We start from the raw sequence: 22,309 nt of genomic DNA on the forward strand, positions 1-22,309 counted from the left end.
CAATATAGGAATCATAGTATGATTTTTTTTAAGCAAATCAAATTATATATCTGCACTTTAAAATGTAAAAATATATATATAAATCTTAAATTACATAATTTTGTTGATTTAGTTTTAATTATTTGTTGTAAGGTTTAACGTTAACATCTTAATAACGTTAAGTGTAAGGAATCGTAAAAAAAAAAAAAAAAAAAAAAAAAAAAAAAAAGACAAAACAAACGGGGAAGGAAGGAACGAGCGCTGGAAAGCGTCAGTTTTGCTGGCCATAAGGGACAGCAAACGTTGCTTCCATTCCCCATTCAAAAACAAAAAAAAAAAAAAAGAAAATAAAAAGGAGGCTCGTAGGAGAAAAAGAGGGGTATGGGTTCAGCACTTGGAAGGGAAAGGATTTCTGCAAAACTGAGAGAAGGTGAGGTGGGGAGCTGCTGAAGTGCAAGGAGGCTTTGGTGCTGCATCTGGAGGAGTGGAAGAGTGGCAGCAAGTTCTGGGAAAGAGGAGAAGTGGAGAACTTTTGAAGTTGGAAGGAGATCAAACCCTTTGGAGATAAATTCAAGGAAGTCTTCAAGAGGTAAGGGGTGCTAGATTTTTCGTTTTGATTAGTTAATCTTACTGTTTTTGTAGAAATCTAAAAGCTTTAGAGTTAAAAATGGAGGTTTTTCTGGTTTTCTGGAAAACCTGTGATTCTGCAGAATCTGCAGAATCGCGTTCGTCCAATTCGGTTTCAAATTGGACGTTCGTCCAAAACTAGACGAATTGAACGTTCGCCCACTTCGATTTGAACGCTCGTTTTTCTTTAGCCTGACGAGCGTTCGCTCCTGCTTTCGCTAATGCGTTCGTCCTAACAGTATATGACCAAATATAGGTGGGTTTCTGAGCGTTCGTTCATATAGTGGATTAACGAGCGTTGGTGATCAGGATTTGAGTAGAGAGCGTCTGTGTGCGCCTGTGAACGTTCGTTCATTTTCCGGGTAAGGGAAGCTTATTTGATTTAATTCATGTTGTGTGCTTCGTTTGAACGTTCGTTAATTACTGTATGAATATATTGCATGATGTGCTGTGATTTGAGTTGCATGAACGTTCGTTATTTACTGAGTGAAAAATGATATATGACTAAGTTTACGTATGTTGTATGAAATATATGAGATTTGGATGATATGGATTATATGAAGATTGTAAATTGTACCATGACATGAACGAATGGAATTTATGAACTTGTATAATGAGAAACGAACTGAAAAATGGATTTTTGTAAGAATTTTCCCTATGAAAATGCACATCTGTACTGAACAGTCATTGACCGTTCGGTTTTTATCTTGTTTTGGAGGAGCGTCCTCTTATCCAAAACCTATGCTTGAGCGTTCGTCCATATATTAAATTGAACGTTCGTATTGAACGGTCTTTGACCGTTCGGTCTCCCTTTTTAATAGTCAAGAATGGGATTCGTTCATTTGGAATGACCCCGGGTCTAGGACGAGCGTACTCTTGTCCTACTGCTCTGTTGAGCGTTCGGCCAAGCCTTGTTGTATCTTATATGTTTGAAATAGTTCATTTCCGTTCGTAAAATCTATTATTTAAGGTTATTAACGTTCGGTCTCACACTGAACGTTCGTCCAAATATTGCCTGATATGAGCGTTCGTCCAAATGATGCTCTGGTTGAAATGAGCGTTCGTCCTTTTCGTATGCTCGGCTTTAATGTGAGCGTTCGTTCAAATTGGGGTTCGGTCTTACACCGAACGCTCGTTCAAAATTTGTGTTCGGTCTCATACCGAACGTTCGTCTAATTGGCGCTCGATTTTAAATTGAGCGTTCGCCCAAATTGTGCTCCGAATTGAGCGTTCGTCCTAATGGTGCTCGGTTTTGAAAGGAGCGTTCGTCCTAAAAATGAGGCTCAGTCTTATACTGAGCGCTCGCTCTGAATGGTGTTCGGTTGTATTTAAATAGCGTACGTCCAACTTCAGATATGCCACGTTCGGTCATTTATTTAAAATTCACGAGCGTCAGTTCATTTAACTGATTCTCAAGGTAATAACGTTCGTCCCAATGAACTCGGTTTCTAAGATTAGCGTTCGTCCTTTAGGCTGTTCGGTTTTAGACTGAACGCTCGTTCTAAAACAGGGGCTCGGTCTTAGATTGAGCGCCCACTCAAAATGGTGCTCGACATATACTGAGCGTTCGTTCTCTGATTTGAACGAGCGTCCTTTTGTCCCGTTTCCAGCGTTCGTCCTCGGCCTTATTGGGGACAGAACGTTCGTTTTTTTTAGTCTACAAAGAAATGATGAAAATAAATATGAAATTATAAAGGTTGAGAATATATGATATGAAAGCAAATTGTGACTTTTGAACGAGCGTTCCAGTTAGGGACGACTCATTGATGAATAGTAATTTTGGAAAGTATACGAGATGAAATGAAAATATGATTATTGAACGAGCGTTCCAGGTAGGAATGACTCAGATAAATGTTGAAATTCGTAAAGTATGACTGTGGGAAGTTAATGCTGGCTGTTCAATCCTGATATTCCGTGAGTGATCGTCCTCAAGTAGAGGCGCACGTCATGCGTGGGAATGGCAGGAGGTCGTCGTCCTTAGAGGTACTTTGGACGGACGTACTAACCTCGGGTGGCAGCTGATGAGAATGCCAGTTACCACACCACCCGGGTGCACGAACGCCTGTAACTACGCAGAATTCATACAGTCCGGACAGTCAATCGTGTCGAGTTTTATTTTGTGCATGCGTTATAATGTCTTGATGTGTGATAAATTATGTAATGAATTGTATGACTGATGCATGAGTTAAATTAAGTAAGCTTACCCTTTCGTTTCCTTGTGTTGTCTATTGTCCTTGTACGTCCGTCTTGTCAATGCAATGATCATCCGTGTGGATGTGAGCAGAGGGAGACGAGCGTTTGGAAGAGGCGCTGAATGAAGAGAACCTGGTTGATGTCGAAGTGAAGACCGAGCAGTGAGGCGCTCGGCCAGTTATGTAGCCTGTATTAGAATGGTCGTTCGACCATCTTGCCTTGTTATTTTATTCTGATAGACCGTTCAGTATTTGTGCAGTGTAAACCGTTCGGTCAAGTTTCGCGTACGTTCGGCTTTTTCATTTGTAACTCTGAAGACGTGCGGCTTTGCGCGTCTGTTTTGTTATTATTGTAAGACTGTACTCAAGGACATTCGTCCTTGAGCGTTGTTTTGTTTTTAGTTGGAAAACTGTATCGAAATATTATTAAATGTGATATTCTGATTTTATGGTTTATGCTGTATTTTCGGGATGTCACATTAAGTTTTATGAAATTATATAATTCTTCATTTTTTTCCTTTTTTTTACATTTTTAATGTATATATTTAATATTCTTATTTTATTTTTAAATTATGTTTTAAATTTATAATGAAATATATAAATAGTTTTATCTTATATTCTTATTTTACCTTTAATTATGTTTTAAATAAAACAGTAGATAATTTGTAACATTGATGAAGGGTGCCTTTTACTTCCTTTTTTTTTATGCAATTCTGTTTACTTTTTGTGAGACCCTAAATAATTAGCAGTAATAATTCCCTGTCACATCAAATTAATGCACACCACAATCAATGCTTATTCCATTAAAAACCCATTAGCTTAAACTGATTCATTACTCTGCCGGACACGGAAAACCGCACCACATCATTCCTCTGTATCATTAAAAACGCACTTTGCACCACATGCACGCACATGCACGCACGCCACGTGTCACGCGAGAAGCTTCCAATTCAGAAATGGGAGTGCAGGTGTCAACCTGGGAGACGTTCGTCCGAGAGAACGTGGGTTTAACAAAACTGAGTTTTTGAAAACTCCCTCTCTCACCTGCACCACTCATCTTCTTCCTCAGAACCCAAACCCTTCATCTTCTCCAACTTCTCTCTAGAACCAGTCACCTTCTCTCTACTGTAACTCCTCATTTTCTGGAGACGCGGACGTTAGTTTGAACCGAACAGAATTAGAATCTAAGCTGGTAAGTTCCCTTCTCTAGTAGTTCGTCCATTAGGGTTTCATGCTAAACCATGTTCTCGGTTCATGCATGGACTGTATCTGAGTAATCTCTGATTTTGGTGTTTAGATCAAGTGAAAGGGTTTAGTGAAACTGAGGGTAGAACGCCGTAAGAGACGAACTCAACATTTGCATTAGAACGAACACTGCTGTCCAGGTAAGGGAAGCTTATATATTTAATTTATACTTGTATGATTATATGAAGGCATGATATGGGTTGTCTGTATGAAATATATGTATATGTGCTATTCTGGATCTGCATGAACGAACCCTGTTGTGCTGTTTGAATATGTCTTCTGTTGGTTGAAATGCATGTTGAATTGGATTCGTATGAAAGGTGTATGACTATAGTATAGTTGGATTTATTAATGTAATGAAATCTGTATAGTATGTAAATTAATGTGGATATGAATTTATAAAGTATGAATCGTATGAAAAATGTTAAAGTTAAGAAAGTTGGAAAATCTGGATATGATAAACTCTCCCTATGATAAATTACGTTCGTCAATCGTACGGTCTTATACCGTTCGGTTTTTCCCTGAAAAAGACTTAAGAGTAGAATTCTTTCATTTGGGAAGAATTCGGTTTGAGAACGAGCGTCCTTATTTATATTACTATGTTTGAGCGTTCGGCTCAGCATAAAGTTATCGCACGCCTTAAATTAAACAATACTAAAATAAGTAACGTTCGGTCTTATATCGAACGCTCGTCCTAAATAGCGTTCGGTCTGATACCGAACGTTCGTCCTTAATAGCGTTCGGTCTGATACCGAACGTTCGCCCTTAATAGCGTTCGGTCTGATACCGAACGTTCGTCCTTAATAGCGTTCGGTCTTATATCGAACGTTCGTACTGAGTAGCGCTCGGTCTTCTACCAAGCGTTCGTCTCAATTGATGCTCGGTCATCTATCTAGCGTTCGTCATAGTCAGTGCTCGGTCACATACTAAGCGCTCGTATTATTGAATAACCACTTGGATAAAATAGCGTTCGTTCAAGTATTTGAATATTCACATTCTTACGTTCGTTCTAATACTAGTATCGGTCTTCCATGTGCAAATTTCTTCAAAGAAAATTTCTAAGTATTATTAACCATCCTTCTTATATTGAATCTGGTTCAAGATCTTTATTATGAAATTTTCTAAGTATCAGTACTCCTTCAAATTGAGTCGTTTCATTTAACTGACCAAACAGATAGTCACGTTCGTCCATCCAGTGCCTTATTTGAACGTTCGTCCTAATCCTTCAAAGGACTGAACGTTCGTCCTTTTATGGTCTTAAAGTTAAAGATGAGAATGATGATAAATGATAATAAATTACAGAGCGAACACTATATTGAGTGATTTTATGATGATGGATTTTGAACGAGCGTTCCAGGGAGAACGTCTCAGATATGTTAAATATTAAATTTGGTAAAATATGACTGTGGATAAGTTAGAACTCGCTGTTCATCCTGATATTCCGTGATACTCATCTTCATGTAGAGGAGGGTAGTTGTGACATCCCAAAAATACAGTAATAAACCATATAATTGAAAAATCACATTTAATAATAAAACAGTACAGTTTTCCAACTAAAAATAAAAACCAAACGAACGAACGCTCGAGGACGAGCGTCCTTGAGTACAGTTTTACAACAATAAGGACGAACGCGCAAAGACGAACGTCCATACACAGGGGTTATAAATTTAAAACGAACGTACAAGAAATCTTGACCGAACGGTTTACAAAGGGAAATACCGAACGGTCGAAATCTTAAAATGCAAACATAAGGTGGTCGAACGACCACTCTAATAAGCACCAATACAACTGGCCGAGCGTCTCACTGCTCAGTCTTCACTTCGACTTCAACCAAGTTCTCTTCGTTCATCGCCTCTTCCAAACGCTTGTCTCCTTCTGCTCACATCCACATGGATGATCATTGCAATGACAAGACGGACGTACAAAACGAGACAACACAAGGAAAAACGTAAGGGTAAGCTTATGGAATTTAACTCATGCATCAACATACAATTTCAATTAAACAATTCATCATACATGTACATTTCAACGCACGCATAACAGAAATCTCAATACACGACTGATTGTCCGGACTGTATGATTTCCCGTGTAGCTACGACGTTCGCGCACCCGGGTGGTGTGGTAACTGGCATTCTCATCAGTTGCCACCCGAGGTTAGTCCATTCCGTCCAAATTACAGTTATGTGACGGTTCCGCCCAAATTACAGTTATGTGACGGGGACCTCCTGCCATTCCCACGCATGACATACCCCTTCTATGTGAAGATGAGTAGTCACGGAATATCAGGATCGAATCGCCTGCTAAGTCTGGCCACGGTCATACTTTACAAATTCTCATAATTCATCCATGAGTCGTTCCTACATGAAACGCTCTTTCATATTCATAACTTTCATATCAACTCAGATACTGTTCATCAATCACTATTCATCATACATTCATATTTTTATTTCATCTCATATACTGTTCATCATTCACCATATATCATTCCATAATCATTTTCATCATTCATATACCCTTTTTATCATTAAGAGGGAGACACCAGAAAACGAACGTTCTGTCAACAAGGACGAACGCTGTGAGCAAGACCAAAAGACGCACGTTCGAAGCGCAGTACGAACGGTAGGATTTCAATGACGTACGGGAACACATATTATACTGTTCATTGTACGAACGTTATTACCTTGAGAATCAGTTAGATTAACTGACGCTCGTGAATTTTAAATAAAAGACCGAACGTGGCAAATCTGAAGTTCGAACGTACGCTATTTCAATAAAACAGAACACCTTTTGGAGCGAGCGCTCAGTATAAGACCGAGCCCCATTTTAGGACGAACGCTCATTTCAAAACGAAGCACTATTAGGACGAACGCTCAGTGTGAGACCGAACAACAATTAGAGCGAACGCTCAGTTCAAAACCGAACATCATTAGGACGAACGTTCAGTATAAGACTGAACCTCATTTATAGCGAACGCTCAGTATAAGACCGAGCGTCGAATGGAGCGTACGTTCAGTGTAAGACCGAACGCTTCCCAGTACGAACGTTAGGTTTAAGACCGAACGTTCAATATCTCAGATTGGTAGATTTTGAAAATAAACTAAAGTACTTTTAAAGAAGTATTTACGAACGGGAAAAATATACAGTTGCATATATAATTACAAAGAGCACTCCACCCACTTTGGCAGACACATTCCCATGCTGCCAGAGCACTCCACCACGCTCCTGTCGGCCATGCTGGACGGTCGTCCACTCTGAGGTTGCCACGTGTTTTCCACTACCATCGGACGCACGTTCACACCCTGGCATCCGACAGACGCTGCTGTCTCCACGTGTGTCACTGAGGTGGCGCGCTCTCAGACTGCCACGTTTTTTTTTTTTTTTTTTTTTTTTTTTTTTCTGAGGCCTGACATTCCCCCCAACTACAAAAATTTTCGTCCTCGAAAATTAAGACGTGCTCTCAAAGAGATGGGGATACAAGTCCTTCATGGCATCCTCCACTTCCTATGTAGAGTCGCCCGTCTTTTCATCCCAGACGACTTTCACCAATCTGACAGATTTATTCTTGTAGTACCTGGTGTTGCTATCTTCAACTCTAACGGGTTGCATTTCTAGTGTACGGTGTTGACGAAGACGAATGTCTTCCAACTCCAGTATGTGCGATGGATCGGATACGTACTTCCGGAGTTGAGAAACGTGGAAAACTGGATGCAAGTTGGATAACTGAGGCGGCAAGGATAACTGGTACGCAACCGGTCCGATCTTCCTCAAGATTTGATAAGGTCCGATAAACTTGGGAGACAACTTCTTGGGTCGAATGGCTCTCCCAACTCCAGTGGTCGGATGTAGTCTAAGGAAGACATGATCTCCTGCATCGAACTCTAACGGCCTTCTTCTTTTATCAACGTATGACTTCTGTCCGCTCCGAGATGCCTTCAGCCTTTCTTGGATCAATTTCACCTTCTCAGTCATCTGCTGAATGAGCTCTGGTCCAGTTAAGACCTTTTCTCCTTCCTGTAACCAACACCAAGGCGTTCGACACTTTCTCCCATACAGAGCTTCAAAGGGAGCCATTCCTATACTGGCTTGGAAGCTACTACTGTAGGTGAAATCCACTAAAGGTAAAACTTCATCCCAGACGCCCATGTGATCTAGGGCACACGTCTTCAATAAGTCTTCAGGCGTCTAGATGGTTCTCTCGGACTGACCGTCCGTCTGAGGATGATAGGCCGAACTCATTTGAAGTTTGCTACCGAGCTCGCTTTGAAACGATTTCCAAAACCGAGAAGTAAATCTTGTGTTTTGGTCTGAAACAATGCTGGACGAAACTCTATGTAGACGAACGATTTCCTTGATGTAAAGCTTAGCCAGGTTCGTCATCATTTGGAACGCACGTCCTACCCATGTAGCGTAAGAGACCGTCCGTTCCAGTGTTGAATTCCTTGGCTTGATATGTATCAAGTGCGTTCAAGATCTTCACTAGCTCTTCGTCCTCTCGCTGCTTCACTCTGATCCGGTCGAATCAGTCATGATCCGAAAACAACTGTCGCCATCCACGATGTCTTCTTTTAGTTGACAGAACGTCACGGATAGCTCTACTTCATACTCGTCCGGGAACATCAATTCCTTATAACTACGCCCTTCACTCTCGATAGGACATTTGAAACATATTGTAGACGTCCTAACCTCACCAGCCGCTGGGGTTGACACTACCAAGTCGAACTGCATCTCGCGTTCGACTATACTCAATTCCCCAACGCACGCCTTCGAAATGATGGAGTGTGTCGCCCCCGAATCATACAACACACAACATGGATTTCCAAATAATAAACAGATACTGGTTACGAACGTACCTGAACTGGCAGCTTCGGCGCCCGTGATCGCATACACTCTACCAACAGCCTGCGTTCGTCCACCCCTTTCTTGTTGCATTCTCCCAGCATTTGGCGGTTTCATTGTCGCCCGTCCGCCCATATAACACTCGCTTTCCCAGTGACCACTTCTTCTACAACGGTTGCAATACTTCCTTCCAGTTAATTGAGGACATACTGACTTGAAATGGGGTCCTCCACATTGAAAACACTTGACCGTCCCTTGTTTCCCAGACTGTCCGGCAACAACCAAAGCTTGAGACCCACTTGAATTCGGTGGCTGTACTGGGCGAGCGTAAGGTACCCGATTTCGGTTCAAATTTGGTTTGGACATGACCGACCCCTTAGCTGCTTGTTGCTGTTTCTTTTGTTGCTTTGCTTCGGCCACATTCTTTTCTAATACCTTGGCCCTCTCAACCATTGCAGGAAAAGACCTAATGCATAGGCTGGATAATAGCACTTTCAGATTACCCCTCAGCCCGTTCTCAAATTTCCGACACTGCCATTCCTCACTGGTAGCCATAGTATTAAAACGAACCAGATGCTTGAACTTATTGGTGTACTCAGCCACGGACATACCACCTTGCACCAATTGCAGAAATTCCACTTCCTTGGCGAAACGAACACTGTCAGGGAAGTACTCCTCATAAAATTTGTCCTTGAAGACTTCCCAGGAAATAGGGCTTTGAGCTTCCGTTAGTATCATCTTAACGCTTGTCCACCAGTGACTGGCCTCTCCAGTCAGCAGATATTCAGTGAACGCCAACCTGTTGTCGTCCGGACATCTCTTGGCGTTGTAGATCTGCTCCATGTCACGCAGCCACTGGTCTGCCTCATCAGGAAGGCACTTCCCATTAAACTTTGCCGGACAATGCTGCAGGAAGTTCTCCAAACTCCACTCGGTCTGATGATTAGCGTTTGAAGCAGATGCCCCGGGCGTGCCCCTAGTGGTCGCAATGATCTCCATCAGTTGCCTTTGGGTCGCTTCAGAATTTGCGCGAGCAGCCTCCAAACTCTGTAAGGCAGCCGCGTTCTGCTGCATCAGAATAGCATTCTGCTCTTGTAGCTTTTCGATCACTGATTCCAACATCCTGGTGTTGTTGGGCACATCATGCTCATTGGTCTGAGGTGGAGGAGGAGGAAGTCTTGGTGCCATTAGTTCTCTCTGAGAAGCAGAGAAAACGAACGTTAGATAAGTTCAGAGAGTCTAAAATAGTCAATAAAAGTACGTCGAGCACACAGCAAGACATGCATGGTGCACTCACAACCTACAATGTCCTTAAAAGAACGAAACTGCTCTGATACCACTAATGTGACATCCCAAAAATACAGTAATAAACCATATAATTGAAAAATCACATTTAATAATAAAACAGTACAGTTTTCCAACTAAAAATAAAAACCAAACGAACGAACGCTGGAGGACGAGCGTCCTTGAGTACAGTTTTACAACAATAAGGACGAACGCGCAAAGACGAACGTCCATACACAGGGGTTATAAATTTAAAACGAACGTACAAGAAATCTTGACCGAACGGTTTACAAAGGGAAATACCGAACGGTCGAAATCTTAAAATGCAAACATAAGGTGGTCGAACGACCACTCTAATAAGCACCAATACAACTGGCCGAGCGTCTCACTGCTCAGTCTTCACTTCGACTTCAACCAAGTTCTCTTCGTTCATCGCCTCGGCCAAACGCTTGTCTCCTTCTGCTCACATCCACACGGATGATCATTGCAATGACAAGACGGACGTACAAAACGAGACAACACAAGGAAAAACGCAAGGGTAAGCTAATGTAACTGGGATACACTCAACAGCTGCCACTCGAGGTTAATCCGTTCTTACGTCGCCCATGTTAACTTATGGACTAAGGACCTCCTGCCATTCACACGCATGACTTACCCTCTCTACGTGAGAAGAGTAATCACTGAATATCAGGATGGACAGCCTGGCTTAACTTATCCACAGTCATACTTTACCAATCCAATAATCAATATATATATATGAGTCGTTCTACCCTGGAACGCTCGTTCAAATCCCATATCGTAAAATCAATTAACATAGTGTTCGAACGTCTTAACATTTCATATTTAACACATTTTCATTCTATGTTCCACTCTCTTAAAAAGACGAACGTTCAACTTTCTGAAGGAAGAGGACGAACGTTAAAACCAGATTTAGCAGAACCCTTTAACAATCAAAAAGACTCCAAAATAATAAAACAATTTCAGAATATTTTAAGTACCAAGAGGTAAGATCGACTCAACTTGGACGTAGATACATCAAGAGGAATACTTAATTATATTGGGAACTTTTTGTTTAAAATGGGACGACTGCCAGTCAATGACCAAACGCGCCAATATACAACTACTAGCCATTTAGGACGAACGCTATTTACGTTTGTTAAGAAATCAATTATAAGGACGAGCGTTCAATCTAAGACCGAACGCTTCATTAATGCGAACGCTAGGTAGATGACCGAGTCCCAATCATGACGAACGCTTGGTATAAGACCGAGCGCTATTTAGGACGAACGCTTCGGTATAAGACCGAACGATATTTAGGACGAACGTTCAGTATAAGACCGAACGATATTTAGGACGAACGTTCAGTATAAGACCGAACGATATTTAGGACGAACGTTCAGTATAAGACCGAACGATATTTAGGACGAACGTTCAGTATAAGACCGAACAATATTTAGGACGAACGTTCAGTATAAGACCGAACGCTACTTAATGCAATATTATTAAATTTAAGGCGTACGACAACTCTATGTGGAGCCGAACGCTCAAACATAGTAATTCAAATAAAGACGCTCATTCTCAAACCGAACCCTTCCCAAATGAAAGAATTCAATTCTAAGTCTTTTTCAGGGAAACCGAACGGTGTAAGACCATTCGATGACGATCGTAATTTATCATAGGGAATTTATCAGATCCAGATTTTCAACTAAGTTAACTCACTATTTCTCATGTGATTCTTACTTCGTAATTTTCATATCCAGGATTAATTCTCATACTATACAGATTTCATCAAATTAATAAATTCAACCATACTATAGTCATACATCTTTCATACGAATCCGATTCAACATGCATTTCAACCAACAGAAAAATATATTCATACAGCACAACAGGGTTCGTTCATGCAGATCCAGAACAGCACATATACATATATTTCATACAAACAACCCATATCATGCCTTCATGCAATCATACAAGTATAAATTAAATATAGGTTTAATCCTTTAGTACATCCCTATTTATGTACGAATGTCTCAATTGGGTCCTCGTTTTTTAAAGTGTATCAAAATGGTCCTTAATTTTGAAAATTGATATCAATTGAATCCTTTCCGTTAAGTTGGCTGGACGGCGTTAAAAAAATTCATGAGTGGATGCTGAGATGACGAACGAACGCTCGTCCACCAGCGAACGAACGCTCGTCCACCAGAGAACGAACGCTCGTCCACCAGAGAACGAACGCTCGTCCACCAGAAAACGAACGCTCGTCGACCTCTTACTGCTGGACTACCGTTCGTTCCACACTGGACGACCGTTCGTTCGGTGGTCGACGAGCGTTCGTTCGCTGATGGACGAACGTTCGTCCGCTGGTGGACGAGCGTCCGTTCGTCATCTCAGCATCCACGCATCAATTTTTTTAACGCCGTCCAGCCAACTTAACGGAAAGGACTCAATTGATATGAATTTTCAAAATTAAGGACCATTTTGATACACTTTAAAAAACGAGGACCCAATTGAGACATTCGTACATAAATAGGGATGTACTAAAGGATTAAACCATTAAATATATAAGCTTCCCTTACCTGGATAGCAGTGTTCGCTCTAAGAGTATCACTTGGACTTGTCCAACTTATGGTTTTCTACCCTCCAAGATCGTTCTTACACTCTTCAACTAAGTCTAACCAAAGAAACGTAAAAGATATAAATTTATACCCTTGCATGCAGCCAAAACGCAGTTTTTCAAGAAACCCTAGGACGAACTACTAAAGGAGACTTACCAGTTTCAGCCTTTGAAACTGTTCGGTCCAGTTGGTAGCTTGCAGTTGGGCGAACGTTCCTACGGTTCTGAAATGTAATCGGAGAAAGGCCTGATGAGTTACAGTAGAGAGAAGGTGAAGGTTTCTAGAGAGAAGATGGAGAAAATGGAAGGTCAAGTTCTGAGGAAGAAGATGAGTGGTGCAGGTGAGAGAGAGAGTTTCCAAAAATCCAGTTTTGTTAAACTCACGTTCATTTGAACGAACGTCTCCCAAGCCGACACCTGTACACCAAACTCTAAACTGGAAGCTTCTCCCGTGACAGGTGGCGTGTGTGCATGTGGTGCAAAGTGTGTTTTTAATGTTTCAGAGAAATGATGGGCGTGTCTTTCAAGGCACGACAGAGTGGATAAGAGGGAATTAAATTCTGATTTGACATGTATTTCAGAGGGCTTTTGCACCAAAGTAGGCAAATATGCCTTCTTTATTACCAAAATAGGCAAAATTTGACTGAAAGTGAAGTCGTGGGGGGCCAAAACGACTTCAAAAGAAGAAGTCGTGCCCCCCTGCACGACTTCACACTGTTCATAGGTACAGTGTTGAAGTCGTGCATCCCAAAAACGACTTCTGGATCCTGTAATCGATTACATTGATTTGGTAATCGATTACAGAGTGTTGAAACTTTCTGAAAAAATCGCGCGCCCTGCGCCCCTTTGTTGCGTCCGAGCGCGGACGATCTGTATGTGGACGAGCGTTCACTGAAAATGGACGAGCGTCCACTTCTCCTGCCGAGCGTCCACTTAGCGCATCTCGACGAGCGTCCTCTTAGCTAGATGGACGAACGTCCTCTTAGCTTTCTGGACGAGCGTTCTCTCTGCCTGGCTGGACGAGCGTCCTCTTCTGCCTGGGTGGACGAGCGTCCTCTTCTGCCTGGACGAGCGTCCGCTTCTGCCTTGCACCAAAACAACCTGGTAATCGATTACACATGTTTTGTAATCGATTACCAGTGCTTTTGGTGGCATACAAATTTGAAGTCGTGCAGGGTGGTCATGATTTCAACATTCTGTAATCGATTACCATTACATTGTAATCGATTACAAAGTCTTGAAGTCGTTTTTGGGGTGCACGACTTCAACACTGTTGCTATGAACAGTGTGAAGTCGTGCAGGAGGGGCACGACTTCTTCATTTGAAGTTGTTTGGGCCCCCCACGACTTCCCCATTTTCGTAAATTTGGTTGAATTTGCCCATTTTGGTAATATTATAGGCAAATATGCCTAGTTTGGTGCAAAACCCTATTTCAGAGTTTAATTATTTAGGGTCTCACATTCTCCCTAACTACAAAAATTTTCGTCCTCGAAAATTTAGAACTTACTCGTAAACAAGTGAGGATATAAGTCCCTCATAGCATCCTCCACTTCCCACGTTGAATCACCAGTCTTCGCGTCCCACACCATCTTGACTAGACGAACGTCCTTTCCTTTGTATAGCTTGGTGCGGCTGTCTTCCACACGTACTGGTTGCAACTCCAGCGTTCGGTCGTGGCGTAGTTGAATATCTTCCAGTTCCAAGACATGAGAGGGATTGGCTATATATTTCCTGAGTTGAGAAACGTGGAAGACTGGGTGCAGATTAGACAGCTGATGCGGCAATGCAAGCTCGTACGCTACTGGTCCGATCTTCCTCAAGATTTGATACGGTCCAATGAATTTGGGAGATAGCTTCTTTGGACGAACGGCTCGGCCTACTCCAGTGATCGGGTTAAGTCTTAAAAAGACATGGTCACCTGCAGCGAACTCCAAGGGTCTTCTTCTTCTATCCGCATATGATTTCTGCCTGCTCAGGGACGTCTTCAATCTATCTTGGATCAACTTAACCTTCTCAGTTGTTTGCTGGATGAGTTCAGGTCCAGTTAGCACGTTTTCTCCATCCTGGAACCAGCAAAGTGGCGTTCGGCATTTTCTCCCATAAAGAGCTTCAAACGGCGCCATTCCAATGCTAGCCTGAAAGCTGTTGTTGTAAGTGAATTCTACTAGCGGCAGGATTTCATCCCAGGCGCCCAAGTGATCTAGGACGCACGTCCTCAGTAAGTCTTCCAGCATCTGGATGGTCCTTTCAGACTGGTCGTCCGTTTGAGGATGATAGGCTGAACTCATCTACAGCTTGCTTCCCAATTCGCCTTGTAAAGATTGCCAAAACCGAGATGTGAATCTCGTGTCTCGGTCAGAAATTATACTCGAAGGGACTCCGTGTAAGCGAACGATCTCTTTGATATATAATTTGGCCAGATTGATCATCGACATTTTCAAGTTCACGGCCAGGAAGTGGGCGCTCTTCGTTAGTCTGTCCACAATCACCCAAATCGAGTCATGATTTTTGACCGTACGTGGTAGATGGGTCACGAAATCCATGGATATACTATCCCACTTCCATTCTGGAATCTCCAATTGCTGCAATAGGCCGCCAGGTCTTTGGTGTTCCGCCTTCGCTCGTTGACAAGTTAGACATGACGCTACAAAACGAGCGACATCGCTCTTCATTCCAGGCCACCAGAACGAACACCGAAGGTCTTGGTACATCTTAGTCATACCTGGATGTATGCTAAGACGACTATGATGACCTTCCTCCAGAATAATTCTCTTCAGCTCGCCATCATTAGGGACGCACGTCCTACCCATGTAACGCAATAAGCCGTCTATTCCAGTGTTGAAATGTTTGGCCTGATCAGTACCGAGCGCGTCTAATATCTTCACTAATTCTTCATCCTCTCGTTGCTTTATCTTGATACGGTCAAAGACGTCACTGGAAATTCTAAGATTACAGCATCTAATAACGTTCGCTCCTAGGTCGAACTGTAATCTTAGGTCTCGGAAACTCTCCACCAAACTTAGCTCTTTAACCATCATCACCGAGACGTGAACTGCCTTTCTGCTTAGGGCGTCCGCCACTACGTTAGCCTTTCCCGGATGATAAAGTAATTCAAAGTCATAATCTTTTAAGAACTCCAACCAACGCCTCTGCCTCATGTTCAACTCCTTCTGATCAAATAAATATTTGAGGCTCTTGTGATCACTGAAGACTTGGAACGTGGATCCATACAAGAAATGTCTCCAAATCTTCAGCGCAAAAACGACCGCTGCCAACTCCAGGTCGTGTGTTGGGTAATTCCTTTCGTGATTCTTCAATTGACGAGACGCGTAAGCCACCGCTCGCTTCTCTTGCATAAGCACACAGCCCAACCCTTGATGAGACGCGTCGCAGTACACTTCAAAGGGCTTGGACGTGTCCAGGATGATCAATACTGGAGCGCTCGTCAACTTATTCTTCAACTCTTGGAAGCGCTCCTCACACAAATCAGTCCACGCGAACGGTTGGTCTTTCCTGGTAAGCTGCGTCAGCGGTGCTACTATTTTAGAAAACCCTTCAATGAAACGCCTATAGTAGCCCGCGAGACCAACGAAACTCCTTACTTCAGTGACCGAACGCGGACTCTCCCATTCCAGTACCGCTCGCACTTTCGCTGGATCTACCGAGATGCCTCCAGCCGACACCACATGACCCAAAAACTGAATCTCCTTCATCCAGAATTCACACTTAGACAACTTGGCATATAACTCTTTCTCCCGCAATACTCCAAGTACAAGTCTAAGATGCTCTTCATGCTCGTCTTCGTTCTTGGAATAGATGAGAATATCATCCACTGGCTCTTCGTCATGGACTTCCCCAGGGACAACAAACCCCCTCCCGAAGAAATGGTTCGTGTTTACGAGGAAACTTGTGCCAAAGGCCTCAACATCAGGTTTCTCCCGTCATGTCTTGTACCACTCTTCCTATCACAATGTTTTGATTATTGTCCTCGTCCTCATAGTCCTGAAACAGGTTATATTGTGAAAAAATATCGAGGAGGGCCAGTAACACACTCTATTATTAACCTAAATTTATTGATAACCACGAAATCATGAGTGAAGTTCGTTGATTAAAAATTAGAAGCCCCATGACATGCTGTGGTTTTTAATTCATTTTTAGTTGAGAGCGTGTTGGATACTGTGTGGATCTGTTCGTAGTGGTCTTTACTTAAATATGTGTTTTTTTAGTGTGGAAGAAGCGAAGCAGAAGATATATGCGTGCAGCACAACAACTTACACAAGCTTTCAGGCAGTCAAGACCGAAGAAGAGTCTAAAAAATTTGAAGGTATTTGTTCCCGTTTCCCACTCTCGAATTCCATCTTACTGTCGAGAAGATAGAATTTTATGTTTGATTTGTTGCATCTGAACAGGTCTTCCTGGAGTCATCTTTGTGCTACCCGATTCCTATATTGATCCAGTGAACAAGCAGTACGGGGGTATGATTCTTTTTTTTCTTTTCAGAAGATCTCTCCATGCTTAAGAAGTTGATTGGATGTCTTCATTTCTTGTTCAATTTCAGTATTAGTTGTATCATGTGACTTCAATAGTTTGCTACCCTTTTTGATTGCAACGCATGTTTTCGTGGTTGATAAATAGGAGATCAGTACATTAATGGAACCATTATCCCCCGACCTCCACCAGTACAGTATGGGAGAAATCAGGGAAGACGAGACCGGAATAGGAGTCCTGGTCAGTACAACCGACAAGAGAATCCAGTGACAAGCTCCCAAGGGAATCCCTCTTACGGTGCTCAGGAGTCCATGCCAAGGGATGGAAGAAACTATGCGCCTCCACAAAATTATCCACCCCCACAGAACTATGGTCAAGCATCACCACAGCAGTATCCGCCTCGACAGAACTATGGCCAAGCATCACAAAACTATCCACCCCAACAGAACTTTGGCTAAGCATCACAAAACTATCCACCCCAACAGAACTTTGGCCAAGCATCACAAAACTATCCATCCCAACAGAACTTTGGCCCAGCATCACAAAGTTATCCACCCCAACAGAATTATGGCCAAGCATCTCAGAATTATTCACCAGAACAGAAATATGGTCAGACATCACAGAACTATCCTCCCCAACAAAGTTATGGCCAAGCATCTCAGAATTATCCACCACAACAGAAATATGGCCAGACATCACAAAACTATCCTCCCCAACAAAATCATGGCCAAGCATCACCCAATTTACCCCCACAACAGAACTATGGTCAGGCATCACCTGATTTTCCACCCCAACAGAACTATAGTCAGGGGTTGCAAAATTATCCACCCCAACAGAACTATGATCTGGCATCGCAAAATTATACCCCCAACTGACCTTTGATCAAGCACCGCAGAATTATCCACAATATGCTCAGCAGCAGGGCTTTGGACCTCCAGGAGGACAAGGGGAAAGGAGTTATATGCCACAGCAGAACATTGGACGACCGGGACAAGGAGAAAGAAGAGATCCTGTGCCTAGGCATGGTACTTCAGATGTCAGGGGTGACACTTTTGTACCGTCATATACGATGAATTTCAAGCCAACATACATGGAGGAATTTGAACAGGCTAAGCAGTAAACTCATCTTGCCAAAGAACGGACAGGGTCTCAACATCCACCTTCTGGCCCAGACAATTTTACCGGACAGGTATTCTACTTACCCAAAATTGAGTATATTCAAGTTTCTGTTTATTGGTCAAATTAGTCAGAATAGAGATAAAAATTGATGCTAATATTTAGTTCAAAAAATTTTCTTGCGGGAAACTGTATTCATTGAGGCTAGATCTTACGTATTCTTTTCTGTTGGAAAAATTATCAACTTTGTCTCGATCAATACTAAAGGTGACTTGTTTTTGTATTTTTCTTTTTTCTTTTCTGCAGAGAAGATATTGAGAGTAGTCTGAGGCATGTGGGCGGCTTGTATTAAAGTACTAATCACATTCTAAGCTGATTTGCATGTCCTTTCCCTTGGTGGAATATTGATTCATTGAGCTGTGGGTGTGTATCGATTAATTTAGTTCATGCACTGTTGTGACAAAGTTGAATGTGGTATGTAAGTTAGTACTGGCTACCTTGTTTTTTTGAACATGGTTGAACTGTGAATTTCACGTGGTGCTTTGCTCTCTTACTCCTCTTTCCGTTCTCGTTGTGACGAATGGAACAAAAAATAATTGTGAATTTGCTGTTTCATGTGGCAAATTGGTCAGTTTCCATGGCCAGCCTAGTGCATAGCTCACAGCCAGCAGCCATGTCTCTTACTCTTTTGGCATATATTAAGTTTTGGAAGATCTACTTCTTCAAATGATAGTAGTTAGTGAGAAGTGCTGTTGAAGTCAATAAGAAAAGGATCAGGTAAAAGGGTTCTTGTGCTAGTGACCGAGAATTTCGTAGGCATAACAACATTTTCGAAATGTCCATGGCTTATGTTAACCGTAAATGTTGAGGTTCCCATGGAAAATCAGTCTTTTATTATAAGTTGAAATGACATGGATATATGAACTCTCACCACGTACAATCCTGTAGCCTAAAACTTCTTTACACGAAGAACAATAAATATTATATTTTAAATCAATTTTAGTAACACAAATCACTCTTTCAATGAATAATAAATGTTTTATTGAAGATTAAGAAAATCGATTAATTGACAAAAAAGTATTGAGACTGTTGGTAACACACTCGATATGGTTTTACCAAAACATAAAAATTTGGCTGCAACATTATGAAAAGGTAGGGGTAGTAGTATATTTTCTTAATCGGCAAAGGAATTTTATTTACAAGGTACTAGTTATATCACACCAAATATAAACAAAAATCCTTCTGAAGATTAATGCCATTGGTATCACAAAGGTCTTGAGTGATTGTTCGGCTGAGAAACTTGATGAAACTTATACATAATCGTATATTAGACAGTGTAAAAGATATATCCAAACACATGAAACAAAGTAATATAGTTTCAGTCCAAAAGATAAATATAATTTCATCAAAAGTTATTTCTTTCAAAAAATCAATAATGTCAGAACGATTATCCTCCAGCACAGAGATCGAAAATATGTAACATAAGTATAGATATTTAATGAAAACATAAACGAAATAAAATACAAAAACAAAAGTATGTAACATAAGTATAGATATTTAATAAAAACGTAAAATAAATAAAAATATAAACAGCAAAATAAATAAAAATAAAAACATAAAATAAATAAAAATAAAAACATAAAAATAAATAAAAATAAAAACATAAAAATAAAAACATAAACAATAAATAAAAACAAAACATAAACAATAAATAAAAATAAAACTCTGGTTGAGGACGAGCGTCCTCGGCTAAAATACTTTGCCTGTGCGTTCGTTACTGAACGGTCCTTGACCGTTCGGTTTTCTTGATGAAAATAGTTGAAGTGGGATTCCTTCATTTGGTTAGATCCCTTGTTGAGGACGAGCGTCCTCATCATTAAAATGCTATGCTTGAGCGTTCGGCCAAGCACTGTTTGTATCTGAGTATTCTTTGATAAATTTCTATTCTTTAAATCCTATAATATTTGACGCTCGTTACTGAAACGGTCACTGACCGTTCGGTTTTCTTGGTGAACAAAATGGAAATGGGATTCTATCATCCGGATGGAATCCTAGTCGAGGACGAGCGTCCTCCTGTTAAAATACTTCGCTTGAGCGTTCGGCCAAGAACTGTGCATCTGGTACTTTTGATACACACCTAACGTTCGTACTTTTGACGATAGGTCTCCAATCTAACGTTTGCCCAGAATAGCGTTCGGTCTCACAACAGCGCTCGTCCAAAAGGGTGTTCGGCTTATACTGAACGCTCGTCCTAATGGTGCTCTGTTTTGAACTGAGCGTTCGTCCTAAATGAGACTCGGTCTCATACCGAGCGTTCGCTCTAAATGGTGTTCGGCCTTGTTCTGAACGCTCGCTCAAATGAGGCTCGGTCTTATGCTGAGCGTTCGTCCTGAATGACGCTCGGTATTATTTTGTGCGCTCGTACTCTTCTCCTTCAAAGTAGCGTCCGTCCAATTAACAGTACCTTACTCGACCATTCCGGAACGTAACTGTTTCTCTGCCGTTCGTACTCTGATACGAACGAGCGTCTTTTGGGTCTCATTTACAGCGTTCGTCCTCGGTCTTTGGGGACAGAACGTTCGGTCTTGGTGGTTTTCTTATGAATGGTGAAAATGATTATGTATTAATGAATAGTACATGATGAACAGTAAATGATGAACACAGAACTAACCTTCTCTATGTTTTCTTCATTTAGTTCAAGACCAGTTTCTTCATCAGCTATCGGTTCAACCGCCACTATTTCAGGGATCTTCTCCATCAGTCGACGCTCAATGCCCAATTTCATTGTTGTAACAGAGCTTGGACACGAACCACATGCTCCCTGTAGCTTCAACCGCACAACATTGCCATCAATTTCATGTAAAGCCACATTTCCACCATCTGCAATGAGATACGGTCGAATTTCATCCAATACACTTTCTACATTTTCAGCAGTTAATGGCAGTTCCACAGCTGGATTCGGAGTAGCAACACACTTTACAGCTGGATTCTTTTTCTGCTATTGTAATCAAACTATAGATTAATTTATTTGTTATGGTTATCACTAAGTATTAAATCGTATGTTTTGTCTGGACTCCTGTTTTCCATTAATTAGGTTTTCGATCAAACTAATAAGCATGCACAAAATCCCGAATATGGTGTCGCCATTAACGCATCATGAACGCCTTAGTAAAGGTACGGAGATGGTTGATTTTTCCTATTTTGTTAGAAATGAAAGCTATTTTATCAGTTGCATATCATGTTTTCCAATGCTCCAACCTAATTCTCCTTGATTATTGGAGATTTCGCAGGTCTGGCCAACTTTAGGGAAACTGAAAGTTGAAACAGTTTTGTATTGAATAAAAAGGAAAAATGGTTTCCCCTCTAAAAGGAGTCAATGCATTATAGTAACAATTTTTTATCTCCCCTTTACTTCATTCATCCCCTATTAGTATTTAATCAACCCATCTAATCAACTAACTAACCAATGATATTCTAATCATGTTAATGAATTCTTTATATCCTAACACATTACTTCTATTTTAATCGCGTTTTGATCAGACTACTACTGAGAAATGTTATACTGCATCGTAATTAAGTTACACCTTTTTCCTTCCTATTACTCGATTCTAAAATTAATCCCCATCTACGCACACTAATACGCCTATTTCATAAGTACAACTGTGGGTTTTTATCATTCAGAACAATCTTTTGCATCGCTGTCTTGATACTTGGTTAATGCGAACATTTTCCTCAAAGAACGGTAAGAAGCCTAATTTGGCAATGTACAAACATAATTTACTCGAGATACCCAATTACTACAACGCAATTTTAAACACAATTGCGCAGATTTAAAGCAATAATATAAATTTACCAGTAGTCTCTATAATAAATCTTGTGTTTCATAACACGGAATAATTGCGCTCATTTCTTGTGGCAAGCCTCA

At 41.3% G+C, this 22,309-nt stretch overlaps 1 protein-coding gene across 1 annotated transcript; it reads left to right on the forward strand.

The window, feature by feature from the left end:
• The first annotated feature begins 18 nt into the window (after window positions 1-18).
• On the forward strand, window positions 19-18,937 carry LOC148191266 (uncharacterized). The gene is made up of 7 exons (XM_088101351.1): window positions 19-32; window positions 432-568; window positions 863-968; window positions 17,007-17,104; window positions 17,190-17,255; window positions 17,416-18,457; window positions 18,691-18,937. Exons 1-6 carry the CDS (start codon window positions 19-21, stop codon window positions 17,724-17,726), a joined length of 732 nt encoding a protein of 243 aa, XP_087957477.1. The 3' UTR covers window positions 17,727-18,457; window positions 18,691-18,937.
• The last annotated feature ends 3,372 nt before the right edge of the window (window positions 18,938-22,309 follow it).

The sequence above is a fragment of the Vigna umbellata genome, chromosome 11 (genome assembly GCF_029865625.1).
Source record: "Vigna umbellata cultivar VRB3 chromosome 11, Vumbellata_1.0, whole genome shotgun sequence".
Classification (NCBI taxonomy): domain Eukaryota; kingdom Viridiplantae; phylum Streptophyta; class Magnoliopsida; order Fabales; family Fabaceae; genus Vigna; species Vigna umbellata.